This window comes from Diadema antillarum, unplaced genomic scaffold (genome assembly GCF_040938485.1).
Source record: "Diadema antillarum isolate AM-2024a unplaced genomic scaffold, OU_Dant_1.0 seq00000675_RagTag, whole genome shotgun sequence".
Taxonomy (NCBI): domain Eukaryota; kingdom Metazoa; phylum Echinodermata; class Echinoidea; order Diadematoida; family Diadematidae; genus Diadema; species Diadema antillarum.
The window spans coordinates 448246-474905 of record NW_027271581.1 but is presented as its reverse complement, the minus strand read 5'-3'; the positions used below and the strand labels follow the sequence as shown (position 1 = coordinate 474905).

The following is a 26660-nucleotide window of genomic DNA, read 5'->3' as shown; positions in this document are numbered from 1 at the left end:
GTGTCTAATGGAAAAAAAAACACCCCAAAAACAGACAAATGATGGCCATATGAATGTAAGGGACACACAATTCCATGTGAGTTATTATATGCCTGAATTGTGAGGAGCGAAGGGCAATATTTTACTGTTGGACCTCCTCAGGCACCCGTACCAATCCTTGATTTTGGTGATTACTATCCTTGTATAATGCAGAGCCAAGAGGAAGCAGGCAATGCGAGAAGCAGAGGAGTCTCCCAACCCAACCAAGCAAAGAGGTGAACTGTTTGACAAGAATCTCTAAATTACACACTCTTCTCAAGTCATTGTTGGAACTCCCAACTAATTCAGTTCAGAAATACAATGTATGTTACATACTTCCAACATATACACACTATGTTTGTTCACAGCAAAAAAAAAAAAAAAAAATTAAACTGATCAAGTGTTTTTAAAGATTGGCATTATATTGTTGCAATCTACTATGTGGCAATTTCTCATCCTTTTTAAGAAGTGTAATAGAAAATCGTAGCAAATGAGGCTGCATTTTCTTTTGTTGATTTAAATTTGAACTGACTTTCAGAATATTAACTTGTATGCATTCTAGGTTGTTGTTTTTTTCCCACAGTGCTTGTATTAGTCATCTTTTTACAACTTACGTACGATACATCATGCAGTGTGTGTGTATGGCTAATGCTCTTCTTTCATTGTGTCCTGACAAATTTTGAGAACAAATTTGATGGACAATCATTCATGTAATGGGAGGAGAGTCGGATAGGAGCGAAGAGGGATGAAACCAATAAAGAGAAAGAATTGAGACAAGCACACCTGTGTTCAACTGTGGGCACAAGCCTTGGTAGTATTAATGAACTGAGGACAGCCATGATGTTAGATCGACAGGTTTGGAGGTGCAACTTTGTTTATGGAACCGGAGATGGCATAGGCTGAAGCTAATACATGTCCTCGAACTCCTTGTAGTAGCAGTAGTAGTAGTAGTGATGGTAGTAGTAGTAGTAGTAGTAGTAGTAGTAGTAGTAGTAGTAGTAGTAGTAGTAGTAGTAGTAGTAGTAGTAGTACACCTGTGTATCAAATGTCATTCTCTTTGCTTTCTCCCCCCCCCCCCCCCTCTCTCTCTCTCTGTTTCTCGATCAGTAGACAGGAGCAGGGAGAGTGCAAAGAAGAAGCGGAAGAAGCAGGTGGCACAGGGAGTGGGCGCGGCGGCAAAGTCGCCGGGGAAGAAACCCAAGGCGGACTTCAAAGCCGCAGAGGCTGTGCCCCCAGCGAGACTGAAGAGGCCCGTCTCGCACTCCATCAAGAAACTGGTGAGTCATTTCATTTCAAAAGTCAGCCCGTCCTCAAGGGGTTAAGATGCTTCCCCATACAGAAATATGGATTTAGCATAAATTCAGATGAGAGAGATAAGTAAAGCACTTGCTGAAATTTGTGAGAAAATTTGGCTATCTGTTCAAAGGGTTCAATTTTTAGAGTTTTTGATGATTCCATGTTCAGCCTTCTCTGGATGGGGTCACAAGGACAACTTTTACATTGTATTGTTAAATGATATGAAAGAAGGACACTTCACTTTTTTTTTTCCAGGACATCAAAGATAAATTTTAACCCAGATTAAGGCATGGTGAATAATATTTGCCTCAATATCTTGGTGCCAGGTCAGTCGGAGTGTGTAAACTTAATGAAAACACACACACAAAAAAACTCTTACTGATTGATCTCAAAATCGCATTGCACTACCCCATTACCACTGCCTGTTGGGCCTGTTTCATGATAATATGACATGTCCAGAATGGAAGCCGTTGCCATTTGCTTTATGTTTTGTTTTTTGTTTGTTTGTTTGCTTTTTGTTTTATGTGCCATGATTGCTCCAAACTTGAAAATATCCCTGAGTTGTTTCTGTCTGTGTTTTTCGATTTACCCCACAGCACCCGAACCATGACTTCTACTGCTGGCAGTGCCACAGGCAGGAAGACAGTGACAGGTTCCTCTACTGCAACCTGTGTCCGAGGGTCTACCACTTGACCTGTGCCAAAGTGGGTCAGGTCGTCGTCGACTGGGTGTGTCCGGAGTGTGAGGTCAGTCAAGGAAGAGGGTGGACGTAGAATGCTGTAAAACCAGAAACATAGGAGGCATGAAACTTGGCCAATGGCCTTTTTTCATCAGGTCTGGCTGAAGGAGGGGGGGACTTTTTTTGAACAATACGGAATACATAAGGTGTAACCCCAATTTTTTTTTAATCCATGAGTGACACCTCCCCCCCAAAAAAAAAAAAAAAACAAAAACAAAAACAAAAACAAAAACAAAAACAAAAACAAAAACAAAATGTAGAATGTGGTTCAGCTTTTGCCGAAAATAAAGAAAATATAAGGGGAATTCCACAAAAATTCACTTTTCATGAAAATTTCACATTCCATCAACTTTATACTGACATATGTTAAGGGTAGCAATTATTCCCCCTGCTTTCTGAAAGTGGTTAGTCAAGTATGCTAGAAATGTGAATTTTTGTGGAATTTATATTTTCTTTATATTGTTGTCCACACATACGTCAGAACCTCGAATAGTCTCCTCATGCAGTGGTTCCAGCACCAAAACTTTAAAAATTCATAACTTTTGCATCAACTGTCTGATTTTCCTCAAACTTTCACTAATGTGTTCTACTAATGTTGCTGCTTTTTATACTCAATCCACATTGCTCTTTGGGTTTGGGTTTCCTTTAAGTGTGTGTCAAATTTACCATAATTTACTGTCAAATGTAATATTCATACAACGATATGCAAATTTCCAGTTGTCATTTTTATGCCTCCGCCACGAAGTGGTGCCGGAGGCATTATGTTTTCGGGTTGTCCGTCCGTCCGTCCGTCCGTCCGTCCGTCCGTCCGTCCGTCCTTCCGTCCGTCCGTCCGTCCGTCCTTCCGTCCGTCCGTCCGTCTTTCCGTCCGTCCGTAATGAATTTTGTGGACAAGGTAACTATCAAAAGCTGTTGAGGTATCCTAATGAAACTTGGCATGTATGTGTATTTGGGGGTGAAGTTGTGCCTATCAACTTTTGGGTGCACGTGCTCAAGGTCAAATACATAAAATTTCACTATTTCCACCATATCTATGCGATGCCTGAAGATATTTTCTTGAAACTTAGTGCATACATGTATTACCCAATTTAGATTCTCTGGTGAAAGTTTGGGTCATGAGGTCAAAGGTCAAAGGTCAAAAGGTCGAGTAAAAGTATTAAAACTTTTTTTTTTTCTCTGTAAATTGGAAAATTGTTCAAGGTATCTTCATGGAACATAGTATATACATGTACTGACTGGCAGTGATTATCTAGAGAATGTAGGGTTCATGGGGTCAAAGGTCAGGGGTCAAAGGTCAAGTGCAACACTTCAAAATTTTACTATTTCCCTCATGTTCATGCAATGCCAGCAGGATTATTATTTTTTTTACACTTGGTGTATGCATGTGTAACCTAATAGAAATTCTCTGGAGAGTTTTTTTTTTCTTTTCTTTTTTTTGCCTCAAAGGTCAAAAGGTCAAAGATCAAGTGAAAGTGCTGAACTATCATTTGTAACTTTTTCCTCCATATTTCGGAAGTGGCTCAATTTATCTTGAAACTTACTGCATATTTATGCATGTTCTACCTGAAAGTGATTATCTTATGAATTTTAGGGTCAAAGGCCAGATGAACATGGTAACAATTTACTATTCAGTACAGAAATTGCACTTTTTCTCCATACTGGTACCATGAAAATTACTCAATGCATAAATGTATGAATGGGTCAAAGTCAAGTTAAAGTCCTTAAATCCCCAAATACATGCTCTCCTATTCATCCAATTAAACCAAGGTCAAGGAAGGTGAACATTCAACACATTTGTGACAAACTTGTCATTTCAATATTTTGCCAGTTTTGTGAAAATGTAATCACACATTGTCCACATGTACTATCTAGACCTATTAGGAGAATCATGCATTATGGCGGAGGCATACCAGTCGCCATAGCGACATTTCTAGTTCCAGGTTAATAGTGATGTGCAATTTTTGAGATGACAAACTGTGGATGATTGTAGAATATATAAGCAAGGTGAATTTCTGTGTTCTTGAGTACACTGTGTTTGGGAAGCAATTTGAACAGTCAAGCCACATTGTTGTCTGTTCCTTTGCAGAAAATGACGGAAGCAGAGTGTATGGACACGCAATCGAGTGCCATGTCGCTCCTCAACCTCGATCAGATCGCCAAAGTTCTTCGCTGCGCCCTGGAGAAGGTTAAGCTCTTCAGCCACGTGAGTTTCTCTGCCTCATGTTGCTTCTTTGTGTGGCTCAATATAGTGCCTGACTGATATTGTTTGTTGACTGATATTAGGGAGTTTTCGCTGCACGACGGGAAGACCGATAATACGCGGAAGCAATCAGCTGTGAGAGTCCCCGTACTCCGACTCCCGTCCCAAAATCAAAGTTTCGCTTTCATGTTAGGACAGAGGCGTAGGAACAAGATTGCTGATTGGCTGGCTGGCTCACTCCTGCCCAGCATCGGGACCGAACGCTATTTTTGCCAAGTACTGGACTTATTTTCCCAAGGACGGGACGTTTCTCGGATTTGATCATGCGCAGGAGCAAATTTTGCACATGGCACGCTCAATTCTTGGCCAGGTCGTGCTTGCGAAAACTCCCTATTGCTACGTGTAGTCACCCCGGGAGAAACATATGGGGTTGACATCTTTAGTTTCACCCTTTTCTGGTGTGGATACGGTATGTGGGTGGACCATTTCACTGTGTTAGCACTGTGCTCTTTCACCATATATCTCGACCCCTACTCATATCTTTACAACCGCCTCAATTTCGATGTCCTTGTATTGGTAGCCGAGTATATTACCAGGAAGATGAAAGCATTAAAAGCAGAAATATAACCAGGCACCTGCCATGATAATCCTGTTGTATGTGGAGATTTGTTGCTGAGAACCAAATCCTGCGTATGGGTATCGTATACCTGCAGTTTTATGTTTGTTTTAAATGTATGGGATAATGTTCAGATGGGCTAGAGGGAACACAGTGTGATGGATTTGCTGTTTTATTAATTTTTCTTCTTTTTTTTTTCACCCCACTTTTGCGTGACTGTTGAAATGATGTTGCACAGAATCGCTGTTCATGAATCCTCTTGATGAGCACTTTGCACATTACTGATCAACAGTTCTTTTTCGATGAAATGTTTTGTATGGATGACTAGCAAGGAGGGATATGATAAAAAGCACTGCACACTATTTATGCGTGTTTGTTTCCCAGTTGGCTTTTGGGTTTGTACTTCCAAACACAGCCCACCCAAACCATCCCTGGAAAACATGAACTGTCCTGAAACCATTTAACAAAATGTTCTCCTTTTAGTGTGTAAATTGTGTAGCATATGTTCAAATGTATTGGATCATGGGAAGCACCATACATGTATACCTGCAGCAGGTATGCTGAAGCAGTTCCATGACATTTGCTCCTGCGACAATTGCTCCCAGGAAATGATCTGCACACTAAAAGCCAAGCATAAATTCTACCCACAAATGTAACCCTAACCCTAGTCCTAATCTTCACATCAAACTGAACCTAAAACCCTATCACAACCCTATAACCGCGACCCCAAGTCCTTGGAGAAAATAATACTGGAGCAATTGTCGCATGAGCAAATGTTGTGTCGCGGTATGGAGCAAGTTTGCAATATCATCGTTGTGTCCGTAGTTTGAAAAAAACAACAACAAAAAGTTACATTGTATTTCCAATTGTTGATTACATGAAGTTTTATCTGTTCTGAATCTTGTGAACTGCCAAAACAGGATTAAAATGACCAAACCATATCCATTGTTGGATTGTATAAAACATTTGACTCACCAGCATTTGCTGTGTTTTTTGCCCGTTTCTGTCATTTGCAGTCGTCTATGTTCTTGAAGCCTGTGGATACATCAGAGTATTCAGACTATCGCCGCTATGTCTTTATCCCCATGGATCTCTCTGTGGTTGAGAAGGTATGGTGTAATGGATCTGTGATTTGTTTGTTTGTTTGTTTGTTTGTTTGTTTGTTTTTTTAAAGATATATTCCAGCCAACTTGTTTCTTAGTACTCACTAGTGATATCATTTACTGAGATGCCAAATGACTTTATGCAGTATTTTGTGTTTAATTTTGCCAAAATACTGCAGATTTCATGGAAAAAAAGATTGATTTTTACTAAATTGTATTACTAAACATGTCTCTTGCAGGAAAGGAAAGAATACTGTTTTTTCACCAAACATATGCCTTTTTGGCCCTTGGAATACTGCAAAGCCGTTTTCCTAGGTTTTCGTTGTCATTGCCAATGTTCCTTTTACATTTGAAGAGTTTGTTCGCAAAAACCGATAAGTCCATTTTTGAAAATTTTGAAGTAAGATCTCTGTCATAAAGTACAAAATAATACTTTTTAAATGATATATTGGTCACTACATATAAAGGTACATTTTTGAAGTTATGGTCAAAAGAAGCCAAATTTTTTTTAAATTAAATTCTCTTTATTTTTCTTGACCTTTAATGGCAAATATCTCCATTTGGCAAATATGGAGTGATCGGTTTTTGCGAACAAACTCTTCATTTGTAGTTCCTGTTCATTATTTCATAGGTGTGGCATTCCAACGGTTTGTTATTCCCAAATTCCAGAATGAAATAAGATTTGTTATTCCGAAGGTTCATTTGTATGCACCTTTCTGTTTTCTTTTGTTCTTTTTTTTCTTGATTAATGAACCTTATTTCATTCTCTAATTAACAAACTTTCGGAATAACAAGCCCTTTCTTTTTTCATTTTTGGATGAACTAATCTTCAATACAAAGGACCTTTGGAACAATGCCACAAAATAATGTTCAGATTAGCAAACCTTATTTTAACAAAAATGTAGGCAGGGTTTAACATTCATTCTTTCATTTGTTTACTTGTTGATTAATTGATTTATTCTTTTATATTCATTCAGTGTGTGTGTTTAAGTGTGTGTTTGTGTGTTTGTGTGTTTGTGTGTTTGTGTGAGTATGCCTGTGCATTGCCACATTGATGATTGAATAATACTTTATTTGCTATATTTCTCTTTCCCCCAGAACATCCAGAAACGATATTATGGCTCCACGGAGGCTTTCATGGCGAGCATAGGTTGGATCCATCATAATGCTCTCGTGTATTTTGGATGTAAGTGTTTCTTTATTATTTACTGATAGATAGATAGATGGATGAAAGAAAGGTAGAGAGGGGGAGAAAAGGAATGAGAGAAAGAGATAGGAAAACTGAAGAAAATGGCTCCTAATAGCTATTAAAGGACATCACATCTCGTCTTTAAAATGTGTGTGTGTTTGTGGGGGATGATAAGGGTCTCTTGCTCAGAAGTGACCTCAGTTAAATACTGTATAATTATGCCATATATTTAGCGAGTCTAATCTTTTGTGAATCGGGACTTCCTGACAGTTTTGTGAGTTGTTGAATTTGCGATCATGGATGCAGCACTGAATGGAGAAATGTACATGTATCCTTCCACGTCGCATTCGTGTCAGGATCAGGGTCAATATTTTGATGTGTTCTTAAATTTGCGAATAGCGCCTTACTCACAAAATTTGCAAATAGAGCCCCACTCACAAAATTCGCAAAAAATGAAGCCTTGCAAAATATTTGTCATTATATATACAGAATTAACTTATTTTCACCTGTCATGATGGTTGTTTCGTTGTGACAGTTTGACACTGTGACTGCTTCTCACCTCCTTAATTTTTTGTCAAACAGGAGCATGTAAATCTCTTAAAAACCAAATCGCTATAATGCCCCCAGCAGTGACGGGCAAACAACTGATTGTAATTCCCCGAATCCATATACCCATATGCGTCATTTGCCTGATCTTGCCCCCCCCCCCTCAAAAAAAAACAAAAAAACCCCCAAAAAACAACACACAACAACAACAAAACAAAAACAAAACAAAACCCCCCTGACTGTTCTTACCTACCATGCATTTTGAAACCTCTATTGTGGCGTGCAAAGCAGTCAAGTGAAATGATACCTGTATGGACACAAAACTTTGCTGCTGTAAAGAGAAATGAGAAATCAAAGACATTATAGTCCCTATATCAAGTTGTCTTTATTGTTGAATGTATTTCATCTTTATTTCCCCCAAGCTGGATCAAGAGTTGGCAATGCAGGCAAGGCACTGTACAAGACATTTCAAAATGAGGTAAAGAAAGTTTCATCATTATCAACTTTACTTATATTCCCAGAAAGCTTGAGATTTAATGAGGGTCAAAATTTTTAACCCTGATCATGAATACAGGTACTTTTTAGTCATAACATGAAAACCTCGTCAGCTATAAGCTTATAACTTTTCAGTTCCTGAAAGAAAAATAATCAGGTTAAAGTACAGTACCATGCTCTTGATTTTTTTTTTTCAATTTTGACAGACATTTGAGATGTAGTAATGTTCCGGAGTTATTTTTTGTTACCGAGTTTTTGTCAATTAATTGAACTAATATAATCTTACCATGCATGTATTTCCCGGCCTGCACATCATGGATATCTTGAGCAGAGTACTCTAGAAGTGGAAATTTTTGTGGTGTTGAAATTTTTGCGCATTTCGGTGCAACCAGAAACTAGAGCAAAAAGCACAACTAGAAACTAGAGCAAAGATAAAAGCACGCAGATATTTTTGCAGACCATATGTTTCAGTAGTTGATGTCATGATTCCATGGAAATAAAAACAAGCGAAACTCATCTTACCCAGCTGAGTGCAAAAAATTACTCACACAAACATATCCACTTTTTATACAGTAATGCTGATTCAAGGATATGATAAATGTCTTTTCTGCCTCCATTGCATATCTTCAGTGATGAGCTGTTGTGTGAAAAGGGACAAAATCAGTACCCAAATACCCAGAATAATTAGTCAACTATAGGTAAAATACATTGCGGAAATACAACGAAAATTTAGCCATTGAGGTACAGTCTTTCAGAAAGAAGGTTATGTTGTGCAAATTCTGTCTCTCTGCATATGACCAAGCATGAATACAAAGTAACAAATGAGATACAGTCAATAGATATTGCCATTGCTGAGACTCATTTGTTTTACCTGCTTACCTTGTGTTTGCAAGACATAATGATATGGACTCTCACTTTCAAGCCAAAACTGACCATTTGCCACTTGACATTGTTGCTTTTTGCTTGAATCCAACACAATTTTAGATTGATATTTGTGAACAAACATATTTTTTTCTTTCAAAAAGAAAGGTGGAATTTGAAAATAGCCTGTTCATTCATTTATTCATTTCTAGATCAAAGCACAATAACATTTACAAAATTCAAAGTACATTTTTCATACTAAACATCTTAACGTGTAAATGTTAACTTTTGAGAATCGATTCTGCAATCACCGTAAAATGTTTCATTTTTCTCTAGATGAACGAAGTGGAAACATGCCCTGACTGCTATGTCACAAGCATCAACAAACGGACGAACTGGTTCGCCGAAGTCTGTGTAAGTTTGGCCTTTCCAAGTGCAAGTTAATTGTTTCTTACACCCTTACTTTACCATTCCTCGGCTACCCTGCGTATGATGATAGTGGTATTTTAAGATCTTGGTTATGAAAAACAAAAAGGATTCTTCAGTCACAGTTGTTCTTTTGTTTTGTTTCAGTTTTCATGGAGTTCCATTGATTTGTACAACAACCTGTGTATTGTTTATGGTAGCAGGTACTAAAATGTACTTCACTGGCTTTTTTTATCATCAGTTATTCACAGGATGTACTTAAATTCATAGTTCATGAATTCACAGCAAAAGTGAATTGTTAGCAGTTGGCTAGGTCACACTTGATACTGCTTGTTGAATCAGTTAAAGAGAGAGAGAGAAAAAAAAATGCAGACAATCATCATGATAACGATGATGATGATTTTAATTGATGAAGTTTATAGATGTTGGCCCTTTAAAAGCAAGTTCTGACTGATGCTTGGTCTGACAGTAATGAGATGCAGGGGCGGATCCAGGAATTCTGTAAAGGGGGGGGGGGGCGTGACTAATATTTCTGGTGCCACTTCCGGGTTTCATTTCATTGTTTTTCTTTTTATTCCTTTTGTTTTTTATGAAAAATAAAGTGGGGGGGGGGGGGGTGCGCCGGTTGCGCCCTCCTCTGGATCCGCCACTGGGATGTGTGCATCAACACAGCACAAAAGTGCACAGTACAAAAGTGCACAGCACACATCATTTTAAGACATTTGCACATTTTGTAATGTGATGGTTTACTTCTTTTGAACAACTCCTTTTAGCTTTATTGTATCATTTTTGATCCCGCAAGCTCATGAATATCTGAAGTCCATGCCTGTTCTTCATCTTGTTTTATCGACTGAAATATCAAACGTCAGCTGCATATGGTGACTATATTTTGTAGCCAAAGATTTATGTTACTGTATGCTTGAAAATCTTACTTCAGCAAATGAAAGGAATTGGATACATATCTGATGCATCATTGTACATTGTGTTTGTTTTCTGCAGACTAAACCCCACACTCTGATTTGGGCTAAACTTCAGGGATTTCCCTTCTGGCCGGCAAAGGTAAGAGAGACAAGATTTCAGGCAGCATGAAGTCTGAAGTAGCATGGATAAAACAGCCAGCACTTTGAACTTATAGTAAAACGATCCCACTTCATTTCTGTGTGAAGAGCTACATGTATTTACAGATCATGTATGTAGGATGATCCATCACACACAAACCCTTGAATATGACCCGCTACAACAAAAGGATCTGAAAGTCGAGGGACGTCGTTTTTCTGAAATGACATGGCATTATTTCCTTACTCTTCTGCTTTAATTTGATATATACATTGTAACACAACTCATAAAAGTGCTTGGTTGAGGCGGTATTGATGATTTTATGAGACCATGTCGAGTGGTCTAGGAAATGAACATTTTGAGAAAACTGCTTCAATCATGATCAAGAGGAGGTAAGACAGTTTCCACCTCTTGACATGAGAAAGTCTGCTCATAGCAACCTCCACGGTGTTCATCAAAGCTTAGTGCCTGCGGTCTATGCACAACCAATCAATAACCAGGATGCCACGCACTGACCAATAAGATCACTGCCTCGTTGCTAGGGGCGGAGTCTATCTGTGGCGCTAAATCCAAATCTTTGGACACGTTGCAGTTCCATTGATAGTGGAAAATCATGGCCCCGAAAAACACTACTTTCTTGCCTCTCTTTTGATCGGTAGCTTCAAAATTTCGGTAGATGATAGAGGAAACATTAGACTACAACATCATGCCAAAAACAGAAATTTGATGGTTTAGACCTTTTGATGATCTGACTTCAAACTTGATTTTCTCGGCTCATCCGTTAGGGACTTTCAGGTCCTTTTGTCGTGGCGGGTCACATATATTAACCCAAATCGGGCCAACGCACATGTGTAAACAAATACCGCAGTGGCCCAGCACCGTTTGCGCACACACGCCGACAGGCAAACAACTCTCCAAACAATCGCTCTTCATTAGCAAGCAATGAACAAAACATAGACAAGTTATATGTCATTTGAAAGATGATAGAATTCCCTTTAAAATGGTATATGACATGCTGCCATTTGATTCACAGTGCAGTCATAGTACTCAGCAGAAGTGAAGTACAGTCATCCAAAAATTACGAAATCAATTCATTTGTTTGCTTTCATTCATGGATTAAAAATAGCAAATGTTGTAATTTTACACATCCAGTACCAGAAATGAAATGATCAGAGTGTCAGCTTTCTGGACATATAAGTATAATGACCATTGATACAATGATTGCAGATTTATGTTTATGTTTATGACGATGAAGCCATTGCGAGTGCATGGGAAATCGATAGTATAATGTGTGCATACTATAGTTTGTTGAAGCGAAACTCGTCACGATGATACACTTCTACAGCTTTTCAGTTCCGACTGAATTATACAATTGTTGTACATACATGTGGATGTACATGTGGGACTATTATCACAGTGGAATCATTGACCGGCAAGTGTCCAAACCTACTCAAAAACTGCGGCAGAAAATCCAAAATCGACCATTCTGTACAGCTGTAGATAGCACCCATTGATGCTTCGTGGTCATTCGCGTTATTCCATGTAAACACACATTTTTTTTTCGATGATTTTTACGATATTGTTGGGGTTCGACTGACAAATCCTTGAATTATCGCAGACAGTGTAGCAAAGCATTCTGGGATATGTTGTCAAAGGTTAGAAGGTGAAAGAACTTTGGAATGGCGTCGTTTATATGTCATTTCTTTCACAACGGGATATTCCGTATATGGCCCCTGCGGCGTTTGGACGAACTACGGAATATCCCGTAGATGGCCCGATATGGGTTAATACTACCTCCCTGGTTTGCCCCAAGTGACCTAGCTATATTGACTTGTCAGTAAATGATTTCAAGCAGGCCCTCATGTGCAGCATGTATGAATGAATCTGTGCTCTCTTCTGCTTGTAGAAGACCTGACTCTACAAAATGTTTTATATTATTATAAGGAATATTTTTGAAAATTCAGGATGGTGTATACATATCATTTGTTGCCAAACTTTAGGGTCCGAATTCACAAAGATGGATTAGATTTAGACCATGGTTTATGCACTTTTCTCCTGCATGAATACAACTGACAGATAGTATATGCCAACAGACGTCCAGTAACAAACTCGCGTTGATACGCATGTGTCAAAGGTACGCTTAATTCACGCTTATTTCAGACCATGGTACAAGTTAAAACCATGGTCTAAATCCAAACCACCTTCGTGAATTCAAACCTAGATGTTTAAGTGTCACCGAATTTTCATGCCGGCTCCATGTCGTAATGAGATGTGATGGACTGTTGGACTCATAGAACAGCCGCAAGGGCCATTTCTTTGCAGATGTATTTATAAATGATTTTTGTGTTTCTCTTTTTGGTTGATGTCTGTAGGCTATGAAGGAGAAAGATGGATTGGTCGAGGCCCGTTTCTTCGGCCAGCACGACCGCGCCATGATCCCCGTTCACAACTGCTTCCTGTACTCCAACCAGATCCCGTTCCCGCCCTCCAAGAAGCGGCTGAACGGCCTCAACAACGCCCTCAAGGAAGTGAAGGTCCACATCCAGAACCTGATGGAGAAGCTGGGCACCTACCAGCTGGCGGCCCACCTGACGCCCTACGACCCCAACCGGCGCTACACCACCAACTCCCTGGCCGTCATGCCCGACGGGAAGGTCAAGGGGCTGACCGAGGCCAGTCGATACGCCATGATGAGGTCAAAGGTGGTGGAGAACGGGAAGGAGGGGTCGACACAGAAGAGTTCGGATGGTCAGTTGGTGTTGTCTTCAAAGAGCAGCGAGACCCCTGGTGGTGCACAAGAAACTGCGGAGATTGACGTCGAAGGCTCCGATGGAGCGAGCCAAGACAGTAGTCTCCAGGAAGAAAACAACAGCGAGAATGAGACGGCACCCATCAAGTCAGAACCTGATGATAGTAATGCAGAGACTGAGATGAAGGGCACCTGCTTCCGATCTAGTTCAAATGAAAGTGAAGCTGGAAGGAGTTCAGTTGATGGGCGTGTTGCAGAGGGTATAACTGAGGATGATGGTGACAGAAATATGGAAGCTACTGATAGACTATCTGTGAACGATGTTGATGTGCCAGTTAAAGAGGAAGCGGACAATTTACCTTCATCTGAGAGTGACAGGAAACGAAAATTGTCTGAGGTTAGTGACTCTGGGGATCATCAGGGCAAGGTCCTGAAGAAGTCATCAAGTGATGATGATGACGATGATGGTGGTGGTGGTGGTGGCGATGGAGGAGGGGGTGAAACACAGGATGAGGTTGAACTTGGGAGAGGAAAAGAAGATACATTAGAAGAGGGTGATGCCTCGGACCAAAGCTGCAAAGAAACAGATGAATCTCTCCCGTCTGAGGGTCTCGGAAGCCTCCAGAATGATGTTTCCGAGGATGCATCCAGCGCTTCTGCTCTGCAGACACCTCACAAAGACGATCCTTCCCTAGAGAATAGTGCTGAAGCAAGGGAAAGCAAAGAGAATGGTGTTGACAGTGGTACCTCCTCTGATGGGATTGCGAGCGGTGATGACGACGTTGAGAAATGTGAGGATTCTTGCGAATTGCCTGCAAGCCCTCCTCCATCCCAAACAAAGACAGCACAGTCTACGCCAAAGAAAGATGCCTTCCTCGAGAACCTCAGCAAGACCATCGACACCTGCAAGGCATCATTGGGTATCGATTCCGAGCCGGCAGAGGATGACGAAGATGAAGACGATGATGAAGAGGAGGATGGGGAGGAGGAAGAGGAGGAAGAAGAAGAAGAAGAGGATGAGGAGGAAGATGAAGAGGAGGAGGAAGAGGAGGAGGAGGATCTAAACTCCACAGAGGACGAGACTCTGGACAGTGAAGAGGAGGCTGATGAGGAAGGAATGGAGGATGTTGCAGAGACTACTGCAACCAATGCGACGGCGGAAGTAGAAAGTACGGAAGATGTTGCAGAGACTAACACACCTAATGCGACAACGGAAGTGGAAGGTGCAGAGGACGCCCTTCAGGTCGAGAGAGAAGCAGAAGAGCATGCAGCAGAGAGAACTATTGACACCAGTGAATTATTGGACGAGGAATCAAATGGAGAAAATATTGCAGATGACAGAGATGAAACAATACCACCTGATGCAGAACAAATTGGTGGAGAGCAGCAGGTGGCTGATACCACAGGAGAGGATGATGGAATGGTGTGTGATGATGTTGCCATGGATATGGAGGGAGCAGATAGAGAAACACCAATGGATGTTGATGATGGCCTCAATGAAGAAGACCAAGAAAACAGTCGGAGCGAAAGCACGGGTGACATTCCTCCCACTCCGCAAGCAGCTGAGACACCTCCAGTAGACAGTGAAACCAGTGAAAGCAGGGCAAGTCAGGAGGAAGCAGCATCAAATGCGGGAGAAGATTCTACCGATGGCAATGCTGTCTCTGATAGAGACACGGAGAAGAAGGAGGAGGATGCAGTTGTTGCCAGCGATGATGAGGACAATGACATCGGCATGTATGGAGGCGATAGTGCGAGTGATGGAGAGTTGCACATTGATGAAGGAAAAGTGGAAGAGACCGTGGAAAAGAACGGAAGGGGGGAACATGGTGACAGCGAAAAAACTGAATCGCAAGACTCTGCAAGCAGTGAACCAAAGAGCGATGTACCTGATTTAAAGGAAGGTGCCACGGAAGATGAGGGGGTGTCGGCTGAGCAGAGCGCCTCAAATCAGGACACTGGAGTGGCAGGACCAACTCCGGAAGTAGAGACCGACAAAGTGGCGAGCAAGGATGACATAAGTGCGGAGGCTGATGGTAGATCACCCCCTGTGTTGAGGGGAGATTCGTGCAAGGATGAAGGTGCAGCACCACGTCCGAGCAGCGATGGAAGCGACAAAGACCAGAAATCCTCAGAGGATGCTGAGAGTGGTGTCAGCAGTGTGCCCAAGCCAGGAGAGAACGACCCGGAGAATGGAAAGCTTGTGAATAAGGTATGATGAGACGACACTTTCCCGAACATTTCTGCATTTCATTTGCACAGCATGAAAATACATAGTGAATTTTACAAGGTCCCATTGAACAATGTTTCCAAATTGAAATGAATATGAGCTGCATGTTTCTATTAAAATGTCACCGGTGTCTCTCTTGAGTGGAAATGCATGTAAAAAAAAAAAGAAGAGTTGGCAATCAACATTAATACTCCAAAAACGTGAAAAAAATAGAAGAAAAAACCTGGGAGCTGCTGGATGTGTCATGCACTATACAGCTCCATCAGCAGAGTATGAAAATTTGTACAATTGTGCCATGGCAGAGTTTATTTGTGTCTTTAATATTTTCTTTCCACATGTATGTATCATATTTTTCCATACTTTGATAAAATTTTGATAGCAGTTTCGACTGAGAGATTCTCATAATAAAACTAAACTGTTGGATTTTTCTGTAGGTAAGAGCAAAGACCAAAGTATACAAGGTCTGTAGTTTCATTATTGCCATAGACGTTACAGTTTCATGCCAGATAAAGCCAAGTACAATGTAGTACATTTTGTGGGACCAATCAATTTAGTAACACCTAGCAATAATGCCAAGGTTGCAAAATCTGTAGCATACGCTTGAAAGAAAATTTGACAAGACTACTCATTGTAGATAATACTTCCCGAAAGTTTGTTGTAAATGTGTACTGTTGGTACCATATTTGTAAACTAAGTTGATACTGATATTCTGAAAAAGTAATTTAAAAAAAGTAACATCCATACAGAATCTCAGCAAATTCTTGAGACATTTTTTTCTCCAATACATTGAAGTATTTGCATCATATTTTCCTGTGTTGGCAATGCAGAACAGTAGTGATTGAAAAGTGACAAGATGATTTCTAAAATGACATGTGTCCCAGATTGTGGAAGCTGCCATGAGATCCTACACTGAGCTGGAAGACAAGTTGTCAACGGCCAGTGGAGACCTCAAGTCACTCGTGCTGAAGCTCCAGAGGGAGGTGATTGCGTTGAAGGCACAGCGGGAACTGCAAATGGAGGAGATGCAGCACTGCAACAGTGAGTATTGCATTTCTGCTACCTCCTCCCTCTGTTATATAGGAAGCAGCATTCATAGATACTCTACTTGTTTACCTTTTCTTCTTTTTTTTTAAACTCTTTCTTTGTCATGGTGGAAATCCCCTGTGTGCCACGTTATTCTGACACACGAAGTTTTTTCCAATCTATTTAACATCTACAAATTTCTGTTAAGCTGGACATAATAGTGAGCAAAGTTGTAGAGGAATGCCAAGCTTTGCTTTGATGTAAATTGTATGACAAATCTATTTCTATTCATTTTTTTTAGTGACCAGTTGCTACATTACTGTAAAGGCATGACTTTTGCACATGAAACTGTGAGAGAAACTTAGAATTTACACGCAAAATTTAGTTGGGAATGCCGCTTGATAGTCAATCACCACATTGAATGCAAGCTGTATGTAAAAGGAACAAAAGCGCGAGAAAAGCTATCATTGTACCGCGGGATTAGGCAATTTATCGATCGGTTTAAGCGGATTAGTGTGTTTGAGCGGAATATGCGAAGTTGGCTCGCCGTCGACTGAGTGGGACGTGCGAACATGACACATAAAGAGTTAATGGGGCTGAAATTTACTTTTGCTGTACATTATTTGCTCATATCTCTTGTCTTATATTCCTGATAGCTTTGATTACCACCTGATAGAAACTTGTAATCTGTCTTGTATACCATGTATACCATTGTTATGGCGGCCTTGAGATGGCAAAACAATGTATGTCAAAAATTCATGAAAATTGACTCAGTCACATATTTCAGCTTATTTTAGTATAATCTAACTCTTGACCAAATCTTTAAATCAGAACCCATTCCGTTACTAAGATGTGACGCTCCCTCCCAGTGGGAATTGTTCAAATTTTGTTGGCAAAACAACGTAAGCGGCGATACGCTTGCCCCTGCTCAACACACGTCGATCATGGACTTGGCAAAACAACGTATCTACATGTGATACGTTGTTTTGCCATCTACACGTTAACGCAGTAAAAGGCTGCACGCGGCTGCAGAAGCACGCACATATTGACATTGCAATACATTATATGTGTGCCAGTGATCGAGACTTAACATTGTTTTGCCATATCAGTGGCGATAGCGTGGTTATGTTGAAACGGCAAAAATACGTATATTTGGATTAAATGCAAATTGTTCTAAAAATAAAGGGTCTTGTGAAATCAATTTGCATGCACTGTATTACTGATACTGTTGGTCCTTCTAGGGTAAGATATGAAGTGTTGAATGAAAACAGAAAAAGAGCTGCAGGTTTGCGAAACGTCAAGCTCGATTTACTGGAATTGAGGTTGGATGTAGATACATTGTTTTGCCATCTCAAGGCCGATGGAAAATTGTGCAGCGCTACTCCATGTGCACCTCCTCCTCCTCCTCTCCTTTCCTTTCCCTAATCTTCCTCTTCTTCACCCTCCTTATTCTCCTCCTCCTGCTCCTAGCCCTTCTCCCCTCCTCTCCCCCCTCCTCCTCCTCCTCCTCCTCCTACTCTTCTTTCATGTCATCATTGTCAACATCAGCATCTCTTGGATGTCATCGTGGTTGTGTTCATTGTGATGATAAGCACCAATGTCATATCTGTTTTTACCATACCACCCTATCAACCGATGTGTCTTAAATAATGCTCATCCTGTATTGCATTCTTTCTTGTCAGTACTCTTTTGTTGTTGTTTTTCCCCCTGTGTGTAGGGCTTACAGCAGCTGAGATCTCGCTGGTGGCAGAATACAACAAGAATATGAAGTTGAATAATGTGAGGAAGGAGTGTGACTGGAACCAGCAAAATGCAGTCAAGAAAGCCAAGTCCACTCAGTGGGTAAGTCACTTGCAGTTTAGACCGCCACCTGTTGTAGATTCGCCATGTACAGTACGTATCAAAAAAAAAAAAAAAAAGGGCTTCCAACTTTGGAGGGCTGCTACACTGTATTTCATGATTGTCTGTGATGGAGAGCACAATTTTGGTTGTAAGGAAAGAAGAATTCTTCCTCTTTCCATTGGCACCCAATTATGTTGACAAATGTCATGCATGACTGAGCACATCAAACTTTTAATACAACAATGACAAATTGCACTTTTTCCAAGTTTGAGTGTCACAAGAAGGAACTATGAATGTCTCACTGAGTGGATGAGATCTGTCAGTGAAAGTGGCTAAATAAATAGACTAGCCGATACGGATGCAGGTTTGTGTTTAAGGTTTCTTCCAACCTTTTATATGGTCCATAACCTTCAACATGGCCATGGCCGTGGCAAATGAACGATATTACTTTTCATGTGTGAAATGGTCGGACACCAATTAGTGTCTCCCTTTGGGTTTTTTTTAATGTCCTCCCAGTGTGCTTCCTGTGGCCTGGAGGCCAACTACTTCTGCTGCTGGAACACCAGCTACTGCAACTACCGCTGCCAGGAGCAGCACTGGCCTGTGCATGAGAAGATGTGCCAGCAGAAGACCGGCCACTTTCCCTTCATGATGGATCTGGTAAGACGCCCTCTTCTGATAGCTCTCACACCTGTAAATTAATCTCCTGTTGAGACACTCATTCTGAGGATGAAACCAAAATAATTTTTCAAAGTTTGCAAAAGACCCACTGGCTGCCGAGTTTGAACTCAAGGTTCGCCTTATTGTTGCACTTCAGTCCTAAAATTAGCATTGTAGGGCAGTGCCCACTCTCTCTCCATCTATTGTGCGTTACATGTTTTCTGCTGTTTACTTATTTTGTAGAAATAAATTCAGCACTCAGCACAGCATTGTCTTGTAGATGGCTTCCTCTAAACTCTTTATGTGCCACATTCGCATGACTGACTCGGTCGACGGCGTGCCAAGTTTGCACATTTTGCTCAAGTGCACAGACCAATCAATAAATCATCAAATTCCACTGACAGTACAATGAAAGGTTCAGTCACGATCCTGTTCCTCTCACAGGTTGCTTGCATTGTGCGGTGATTGAATACCAAGCGGTGTTCCCCATTGGATTTTCACATAAATTTTAAGTTTTTGTCATTGTTTTGTGTGCAAAAGTCATGCCTGTTTAACAAATTAGCCCTTGGTCATTTGAAAGAAAAATAATCATAAGTTTGTCATTAAATTTACATCACAGGAGAGCCTTGGATTTTCTCCACAACTCTGATCATTGCATGTCCAGCATAACAAAAAATTACCCGGTATAAAAAGATTGGATTTGAAAAACAGAATGTTTTCCCAAAGCATGCCTGCATTGCAGTCTCAGAATGCTGGAAAACATGATATTTTCGCGGCATGAAAATTTCGAGAATTGGAACCGACGGCCTTTTTTATGGCATGAAATTTTCGCAAGGTGCCTCTAGAGTCTAACGCTCAATGCATATAGTGTAAACAAGAACTTTCGCATGCATTTTATTTTTGTAAACACTGTGAATATCATGTTGTATTATTGCTCTGTTTCATCAAATTAGTTTCTTTGTCTTCTCCTTTTTCTTGTTCTTATTGCACCCGTCTTCCTTCTCTTGTAATTCTCCTTTTCCTTCTTCCTCCACCTCATCTTGTTCCTCTTCTTCCTTCACCCCATCCTACCTTTATTCTTCATCTTCTCCCTCATCCTTCCACCTTGCGTCTCATACTCCCTTCTTGCAGGAAGGGGATCCTCACAAGAGGAAGAAGAAGAAGAAGAAGAGAAAGAAGGATTACATGGTGGATTCAGATGGAGACTTCGACAACAGTGATGATGACCCAACCTATGAGCCTGATCCAGAGGTAGGACATCGAAAAATGTAACCCGCCACAACAAAAGGATCCGAAAGTCGCTGACGGCAGAGCCGAGAAAATTGAGTTTGAAGTCAGATCATCAAAATCAGTCAAAACCATTGAATTTCTGTTGTTTGCCTAATGTACATACCAGGTAGTCTAATGTTTTGTCTATCATCTGCCGAAATTTCGAAGCCTAATGATCTAAGGAAAGGCAAGAAATTAGCATTTTTCTGGGCCATAATTTTCTGACTTTTAAGAGAACAGTACCATGTTGGAAGACTTGAATTTAGTGCTACAGATAGGCTCTGCCCCTAGCAACGAGGGAGTGATCTTATTCGTCAGTGCATGGCACCGTGGTTACTGATTGGTTAGGCATAGACCACTGGCGCTGAGCTTGAATGAACATCGCAGAGGTTGCTATGAGCGGACCTCTTGTTGTGGAGAGGTGAAAACTGGAATAGTGTTCTACGTAGGCCTAAAACGTACTAGAACTCTCAAACTAGATCGTCTAAGGCGTTAGTGTTACTGTTAGGTCTAATAACATCCAGACATCTACAAGGATGCCAGTTTTCAGGCAAAAGCCTGAATTCAGGCCCTGGCATTTTCAAAGTTCAGGCTTTTTTGTGTACAAAGGAGCTTCATGTAGATGTATTTCAGGCCTTCTCTTTCATTCTAACTGGCATCCCTGCATCTGTATTGGGGCATCATTTATAACAGACTAAAAAAATCAATGAAAATTCGTTTTTAGTCTAGACTCTAGATCTACATCTAGGTAGGGGCTAGACTGTCTATTGGGATCTAGTACTAATGTTATAGTAGATCTAACAACAATGTGAGGCCTAACCTGCCTAATGTCTATAGAAACTAGTAATACTTAATAGAAATAAAGTATAGATCACATATCTAGATCTTTTAGATCTATTTCTAGGGCTAAATGGTTAACCTGTAGATTCTAGATTCTTTATATAAAAGACTTGAATAAAGACTGTTTATGCGCAATTAAATCTAGAAAACTGAGTAAAGACAGAATAACTGGCGATTCGGCCTAAGTTAAATAATGGTAGTATGTTAGAACTCGTAACGTTACCGGGAGTACCGGTACCGGTATAAAAAGTAAACTTGTAAAAGTGTTAGTGTTGGCCAATATCTGACGTCTTTAGGATTGGATCGAAAATGCCATCGTTATGGACGGTATCCTAGATATTCATTAAACTTCTCGAGATCCGTCTCATAGATCCAAGACAACTAACCACTTATTACAATGAAAAACAAAATGAGAAGCTATGGATTACAGATATTGTTGTTCGCGTGATCTACCACACATTACATTGATTTCACGTACACTAACAATGGACAAGTGCTGCAGTACTAAGTAGACCCTAGGCCTAAAGTTGACTGGAGCGTGATGTCAGACAATATGCAAATTTTAACGTTTGTTAGATGTAGAAATGCTCTAGGCTTATAAAACCCTAGCTTGTAACAAAACTTGATAGTAAGGTGTACCGCATATTGACCTGTTTTGAAGCCTGCCAATCTACGAAGGGAAAGAAAGTGGCAATTCCCCCCAAGAGTTGGGGTTGTTGGGGGGGGGGGGGGGTTGTTGAGGGTCATTGCTTTTGGATCCACTGCTTTAGCGTGACTGTCGTCGTACCTTAAGCGTGTAACGTGTACGTGTCTTAGAGATACACTGCAGCTGCATGGTTCACTTCAAAACAGCACGCAGCGCGTTCGTCACTACCAAGGCAGCGCACGCGCGTGTTAGGATATACCATGTCCGTGCGGGATGCAGAAACACCTTGGTCCAAGAATTGTCGTAAGCCGACTTACGCAGTTCTGCCTGATTGACATTGGAAAATTCATTTTGTATCTCGCCTTTTGCAGTTCTGCCAGATTAATCGCCCTCTCTCCTTAGGAATTTTGCCAAAAGTACTATGTCTTTCTAAAATAACTTTCTGTACCGAATCGCAACTTATGTTTTTGGCCCACTTGATAGAGCATGAGAAAAAATACACAAAACTCTCAAAATCTGAAAATCAACCAAAATCGACTTAGGGAGTTCTGCCAGATTACGGCCGACTCGCATTCATTATCAACCTTTATTATTCAGAATGCTCTCTTTCCCAAAGTCCATTTCACATCTGTCACAGTTTTCCCAACAGTGTTACTGAGCTGTTTTCTTTATGTAGAGTATTTGTGACCCTGCATCACAAAACCAACAAAAAGTTGCCAGACCTGGATTTTTAGTTAAGGGCAGATATTGAAAGAGCAGACTTTAAGCTTTAAAATGATGTATCAATTCAAATGGACTCCCCTAACAAGTCTAATTACTGGAAAGAAAGCACACACTCTGGAAAAGTGTGAAGTGAGAAAAGAGGCTCTGAAGTACAGGGTCTATTCAAGCACTTAATCTTTACTAAGCCGTGCTAGCTGTGCAATGAAAGGGACAAAACACAGGATGTAAACCTCTGGGGCAACAACTATGAAGGGATTATCAGATTAAGCTGAAATTGATCATGTTCTATTAACACATTCTGTCCATGATTACTGCCAACTTTCAAAGCAGTAGTGTTATCCTTTCAAAAGTTATTAGACTTGAAAGTGAAGAGTGTGCAAAGGATTTCAAGAAATAAAAAGGGGCCTCTAAGACACACCTGATCATTCTACTCTCCCCCCTCCCCCCCCCCCAAAAAAAAAGGGTTGTGGAAAAACTGCTGAAAATACTCTTTCCCATTGATGTTATGATCCCAAATTAAAGAATAAAGTAGGAGAAGGATAGCTCTTTTAGAAAATATGTAAAACTTGAATTTGACTCGGTTGACCCATTTCACCTTTCTTGAGTCCTCACATAAAATCAAGGGGTGCGACTTTTTGTTGGTCTTGTGATGCAGGGTCATCTTTGTTCTGTTCAAATAGTCCATAACTGTGACTCACAAAGATTGAGAATTATACCAGAAACTGACCAGTCTCATTCAATTGTATGTACGGCCGCAATTGCAGGATTTGCCGACCATGGTCGACCACAGGAGGTCCAAGCAGCAAGAGGTGCGGGAGAGCAAGTTGGGCCGTCCTCGGACGTCGGTCTCCAAAGCCGAGCAGCAGGGACAGTCGAAGGTCAGGGCTCGCAAGCAGACGGTGGCATCCAAGCTGAAGGCCGCCCTCACTCAGCCCCAGCAGAGCAGCCAGAAGGTAAGGAGGGGGGAGGGGGAAATTAGCCTTAGAACTAGACTGATCCAAGTCGGGCAGGGTGCTACAGAAGCACTTGCCCGTTTGCCCATTGCAAGTGAAAATCAAATTTGGGCTAGTATTTTTTAACAATGATAATAAATGATTGCCCAAATTTGGCAAGCAAAAGTTTTGAAGCCATCATTTTTTTTTTTCACTTATTCCCCCAAACAAATCCACAAAGTCAACCATGCAGAAGCCCATGGTTATTTTGTGATGCAACAAACTTTATAATTCATTTCAACAACTTTCAAACACTTAATTGAAGAAGCCCCAATGCCATGCAATGGCAACATTTGATTTGACCAAGTTTGTTACTCCATTGTGATTAAGCATGCAAATCAATGTGTGCTGTTTTTTCAAATGATTGTGTTTTATTAAGCCCTTGACTAACACATGATTTCCTAGATTATTTCCTTGTGCATTAGACTTTCTTTTTGGGCATGTAAAATTAATGTTCGGGCAAGTGTTTTGCAGCAAATTTGAAAATCTGCTTGCCCGACTGGGCAAGTGGTAAAATAAAGTTATGTACCACCCTGTCGGGTACTCTTTTCTATATTTTATGCTTTTGTCCTGAGGGGTGCTAGAAGCATCATGGTTTGGGCTTGTCCATCTATCCGTGTGCCATACCAATCCAGGGCCCAGCTTCATAAAGCTGTTTGTAAAGTTACGAACAACCTACGAGCGACTGGTGATCAGTTCCGATGTGCTACTCATATCAGAATTTCCATAATTCAACACAAGAACTGATCACCAGTTGCTCGTAAGTTGTTCGTAACTTTATGAGCAGCTTTGTGAAACACCCCCAGCCCTTGTTCAGGGATGCCAGTTTCCTGGCAAAAGCCAGAATTCAGGCTCGTTCGTGTACAAAGTGGCTTCGTGTACACATAGGTGTATTTTAGGCCGTCTCTTTCATTTCGGCTGGCATCACTGAGTATTACATCATGATTGAAGGGAAGGTATGGTGACTAGATTCCTTGCCTGCCTTACCAATCCAGACCTTTATTGCATTTTATTTTTCAATTCGATTTGATACCTTTCATAAAATCACATTCAAAATATTTGCAGAGATGTGTGAGTCAAAAGATGAAGTCACACAAAAGCCTGGGGCTTGGAAATGGAGATTTCCTGTACAATACACTTTAAAATCATAGTTTTGAATAAAACATAATATGTCAACATGTACCTACACAATGTAGGACACCATGTATGAGTACAGATAAATCATTTGTGTTCACCATTTAACCCTATTCCAACTGGGGGGGTCAAATTGACCCCCCCTCGACATTTCGCGCCACGATTCCGCAACACGCAAAGATTTTGCCGCGTCGTTTCATGACTTTTTTCATTGAAGTCTCCCGCACATTTTGAGACCAAATTTGCGACGTCCGGGTACACTGTTCTGAAGTTATGTAATGTTTTGCATATGCATATCAACCCCAAAACGGCTCAAATTCATGATATCGTTTGCAAATTCAATTCAAATTGTGTTTTTTTGTTAAAATTGATGTGAATTAGATTATTTCAACTTTAAACCATTGAAATTAATCAATTCTAATGTAGATAAGCTTGAAAAAGTGCCTGCAACAAATTTTGACAAAAAAACAATAGAAAACAAAAGGTCGAAAAAACAATAAAATACATAAGAAATTAACAAAACAATAAAAATCGAAAGAAATTAATTTTGATTTCGCTATTTTTTTACAAGAAAATTGTTTGATTTGTCTTGAGGAACTCTGACACAAAAATTTAGGGATCCTTCAGTCATTTTAATGGAATTATAGATGAAAATATGATTTCATGCATAAATTTGCATAATTAATTTACTAAAAATAGAAACCCAATATTTTTCTTTTGTACGACCATGTAATCTTGTAGTTGACATCCGGCTCTATCTTCAGGCAAAATTTTGCAGCGATCGCGCAATCGGCGGCCGAGATCTGAAAGGGGGGTCAAATTGACCCCCCGAGTAAAAACTTGGTCTCAAATAGCCCAGTTAGAATAGGGTTAACTGAATGAACTACATGTATGTATAAACTAGGTTTGAATTTATGTTGTGAAAACCTTGTTCATCTATTTCAGGTTGCCATTCAAGTTTCCTCTGGGCAAGTGATGAAGGGTAATGTAATTCTGCCCACTCAAGTTGTTACTGCTGGCCAAGCTATGACCATCAATTCCAGCCCGAAACCTGTCCGTTTGGTCCAGTACAGCGGGGGCATCCCGACAAGCATTGTGCCCAAGCCACAGCCCTTTGTTCAGTACGTGGCTGCACCGGGCGTCGCTGCAAACATGAAGACCATCCCGGCACAGCGTCCCGGGGCGGTACCAACGGTCGCGGTACAGGTGTGCCCGAGCAAGCCGGGGGAAGTTTCCTCCATCATGCAGGCGCTGTCGCAGCCGCTGCCGCAGGGGCTGCAGCCTGGCGGCAAGTACGTCATCACCCTGGGCAACGCGCCAGTGACCAACGTTCAAAGCGGCGGCACCGTAAAAGTGGTGCAGCAGCAGCAGCAAGCGCCGGCACCGAAGCTGGCCAATGCCATACCCGTGGTTCTCAACAGCTCGGGCGGGGTCGCACAGGTTGCCACCGTTGCACAGGGAGTGGTACCGGCTAGGGTGTTGCCACAGGTTGTGGCCACATCTCTGCCACAGAGTAGGCGGTAGGTAGGTTCATGGCAGTTCCACCCTGCTGGGAGAGATGTCTGCAAGTGTCACCCAATGTGTGTCCATAGAAGCAAGTTGAGTTGTAGCCTTTCCAGGACAAAAGACTTCAGATGAGTGGCCATCCTTTTTCAACGACAGAGTTGCATGTTGCAGTGCCATAGTTCAACAGTAGATGATAAAATCATTAAGAACCGCACAACGTCCATCCAGTTTGCGCATGGCATACTGGTCCAATATGCAGTGATGACAAATTGGATGCATTCGTAAGTCTTTCTTGCTAGCCAAAGACTTTGCAAGTTGCTGGTACAATAATAATTATAATAATTGCGTCTTCTTCATCCAGGGTAGCCTCTTCAGTGTTGGCACTGTTGTACCAGAGGTCCCTGCCATTATTATAACCCCACTTTTGCCAGATACCCATAATATACAGCTGGGTTGAGGGGGAACTTGGTGGGTAAAAAATCTTGTCCAAGGTCATAAGCT

At 41.0% G+C, this 26660-nt stretch overlaps 1 protein-coding gene across 1 annotated transcript in view; it reads left to right on the top strand.

Annotated features, from left to right (window-relative positions):
* Nucleotides 1–26177, top strand: part of LOC139736984 (uncharacterized) — a 31209-nt gene extending 5032 nt beyond the window's left edge. The window contains exons 2-18 of the mRNA XM_071647657.1: nucleotides 193–254; nucleotides 1129–1295; nucleotides 1911–2060; nucleotides 4140–4256; nucleotides 5886–5978; nucleotides 7071–7158; nucleotides 8130–8185; nucleotides 9400–9477; nucleotides 10489–10548; nucleotides 12918–14214; nucleotides 14368–15506; nucleotides 16406–16562; nucleotides 18265–18389; nucleotides 18906–19049; nucleotides 20181–20300; nucleotides 23292–23480; nucleotides 25599–26177. Coding sequence (XP_071503758.1) covers nucleotides 193–254; nucleotides 1129–1295; nucleotides 1911–2060; nucleotides 4140–4256; nucleotides 5886–5978; nucleotides 7071–7158; nucleotides 8130–8185; nucleotides 9400–9477; nucleotides 10489–10548; nucleotides 12918–14214; nucleotides 14368–15506; nucleotides 16406–16562; nucleotides 18265–18389; nucleotides 18906–19049; nucleotides 20181–20300; nucleotides 23292–23480; nucleotides 25599–26177 — 4621 coding nt within the window. The remainder of the gene's footprint in view (nucleotides 1–192; nucleotides 255–1128; nucleotides 1296–1910; nucleotides 2061–4139; nucleotides 4257–5885; nucleotides 5979–7070; nucleotides 7159–8129; nucleotides 8186–9399; nucleotides 9478–10488; nucleotides 10549–12917; nucleotides 14215–14367; nucleotides 15507–16405; nucleotides 16563–18264; nucleotides 18390–18905; nucleotides 19050–20180; nucleotides 20301–23291; nucleotides 23481–25598) is intronic.
* Nucleotides 26178–26660: the final 483 nt, after the last annotated feature.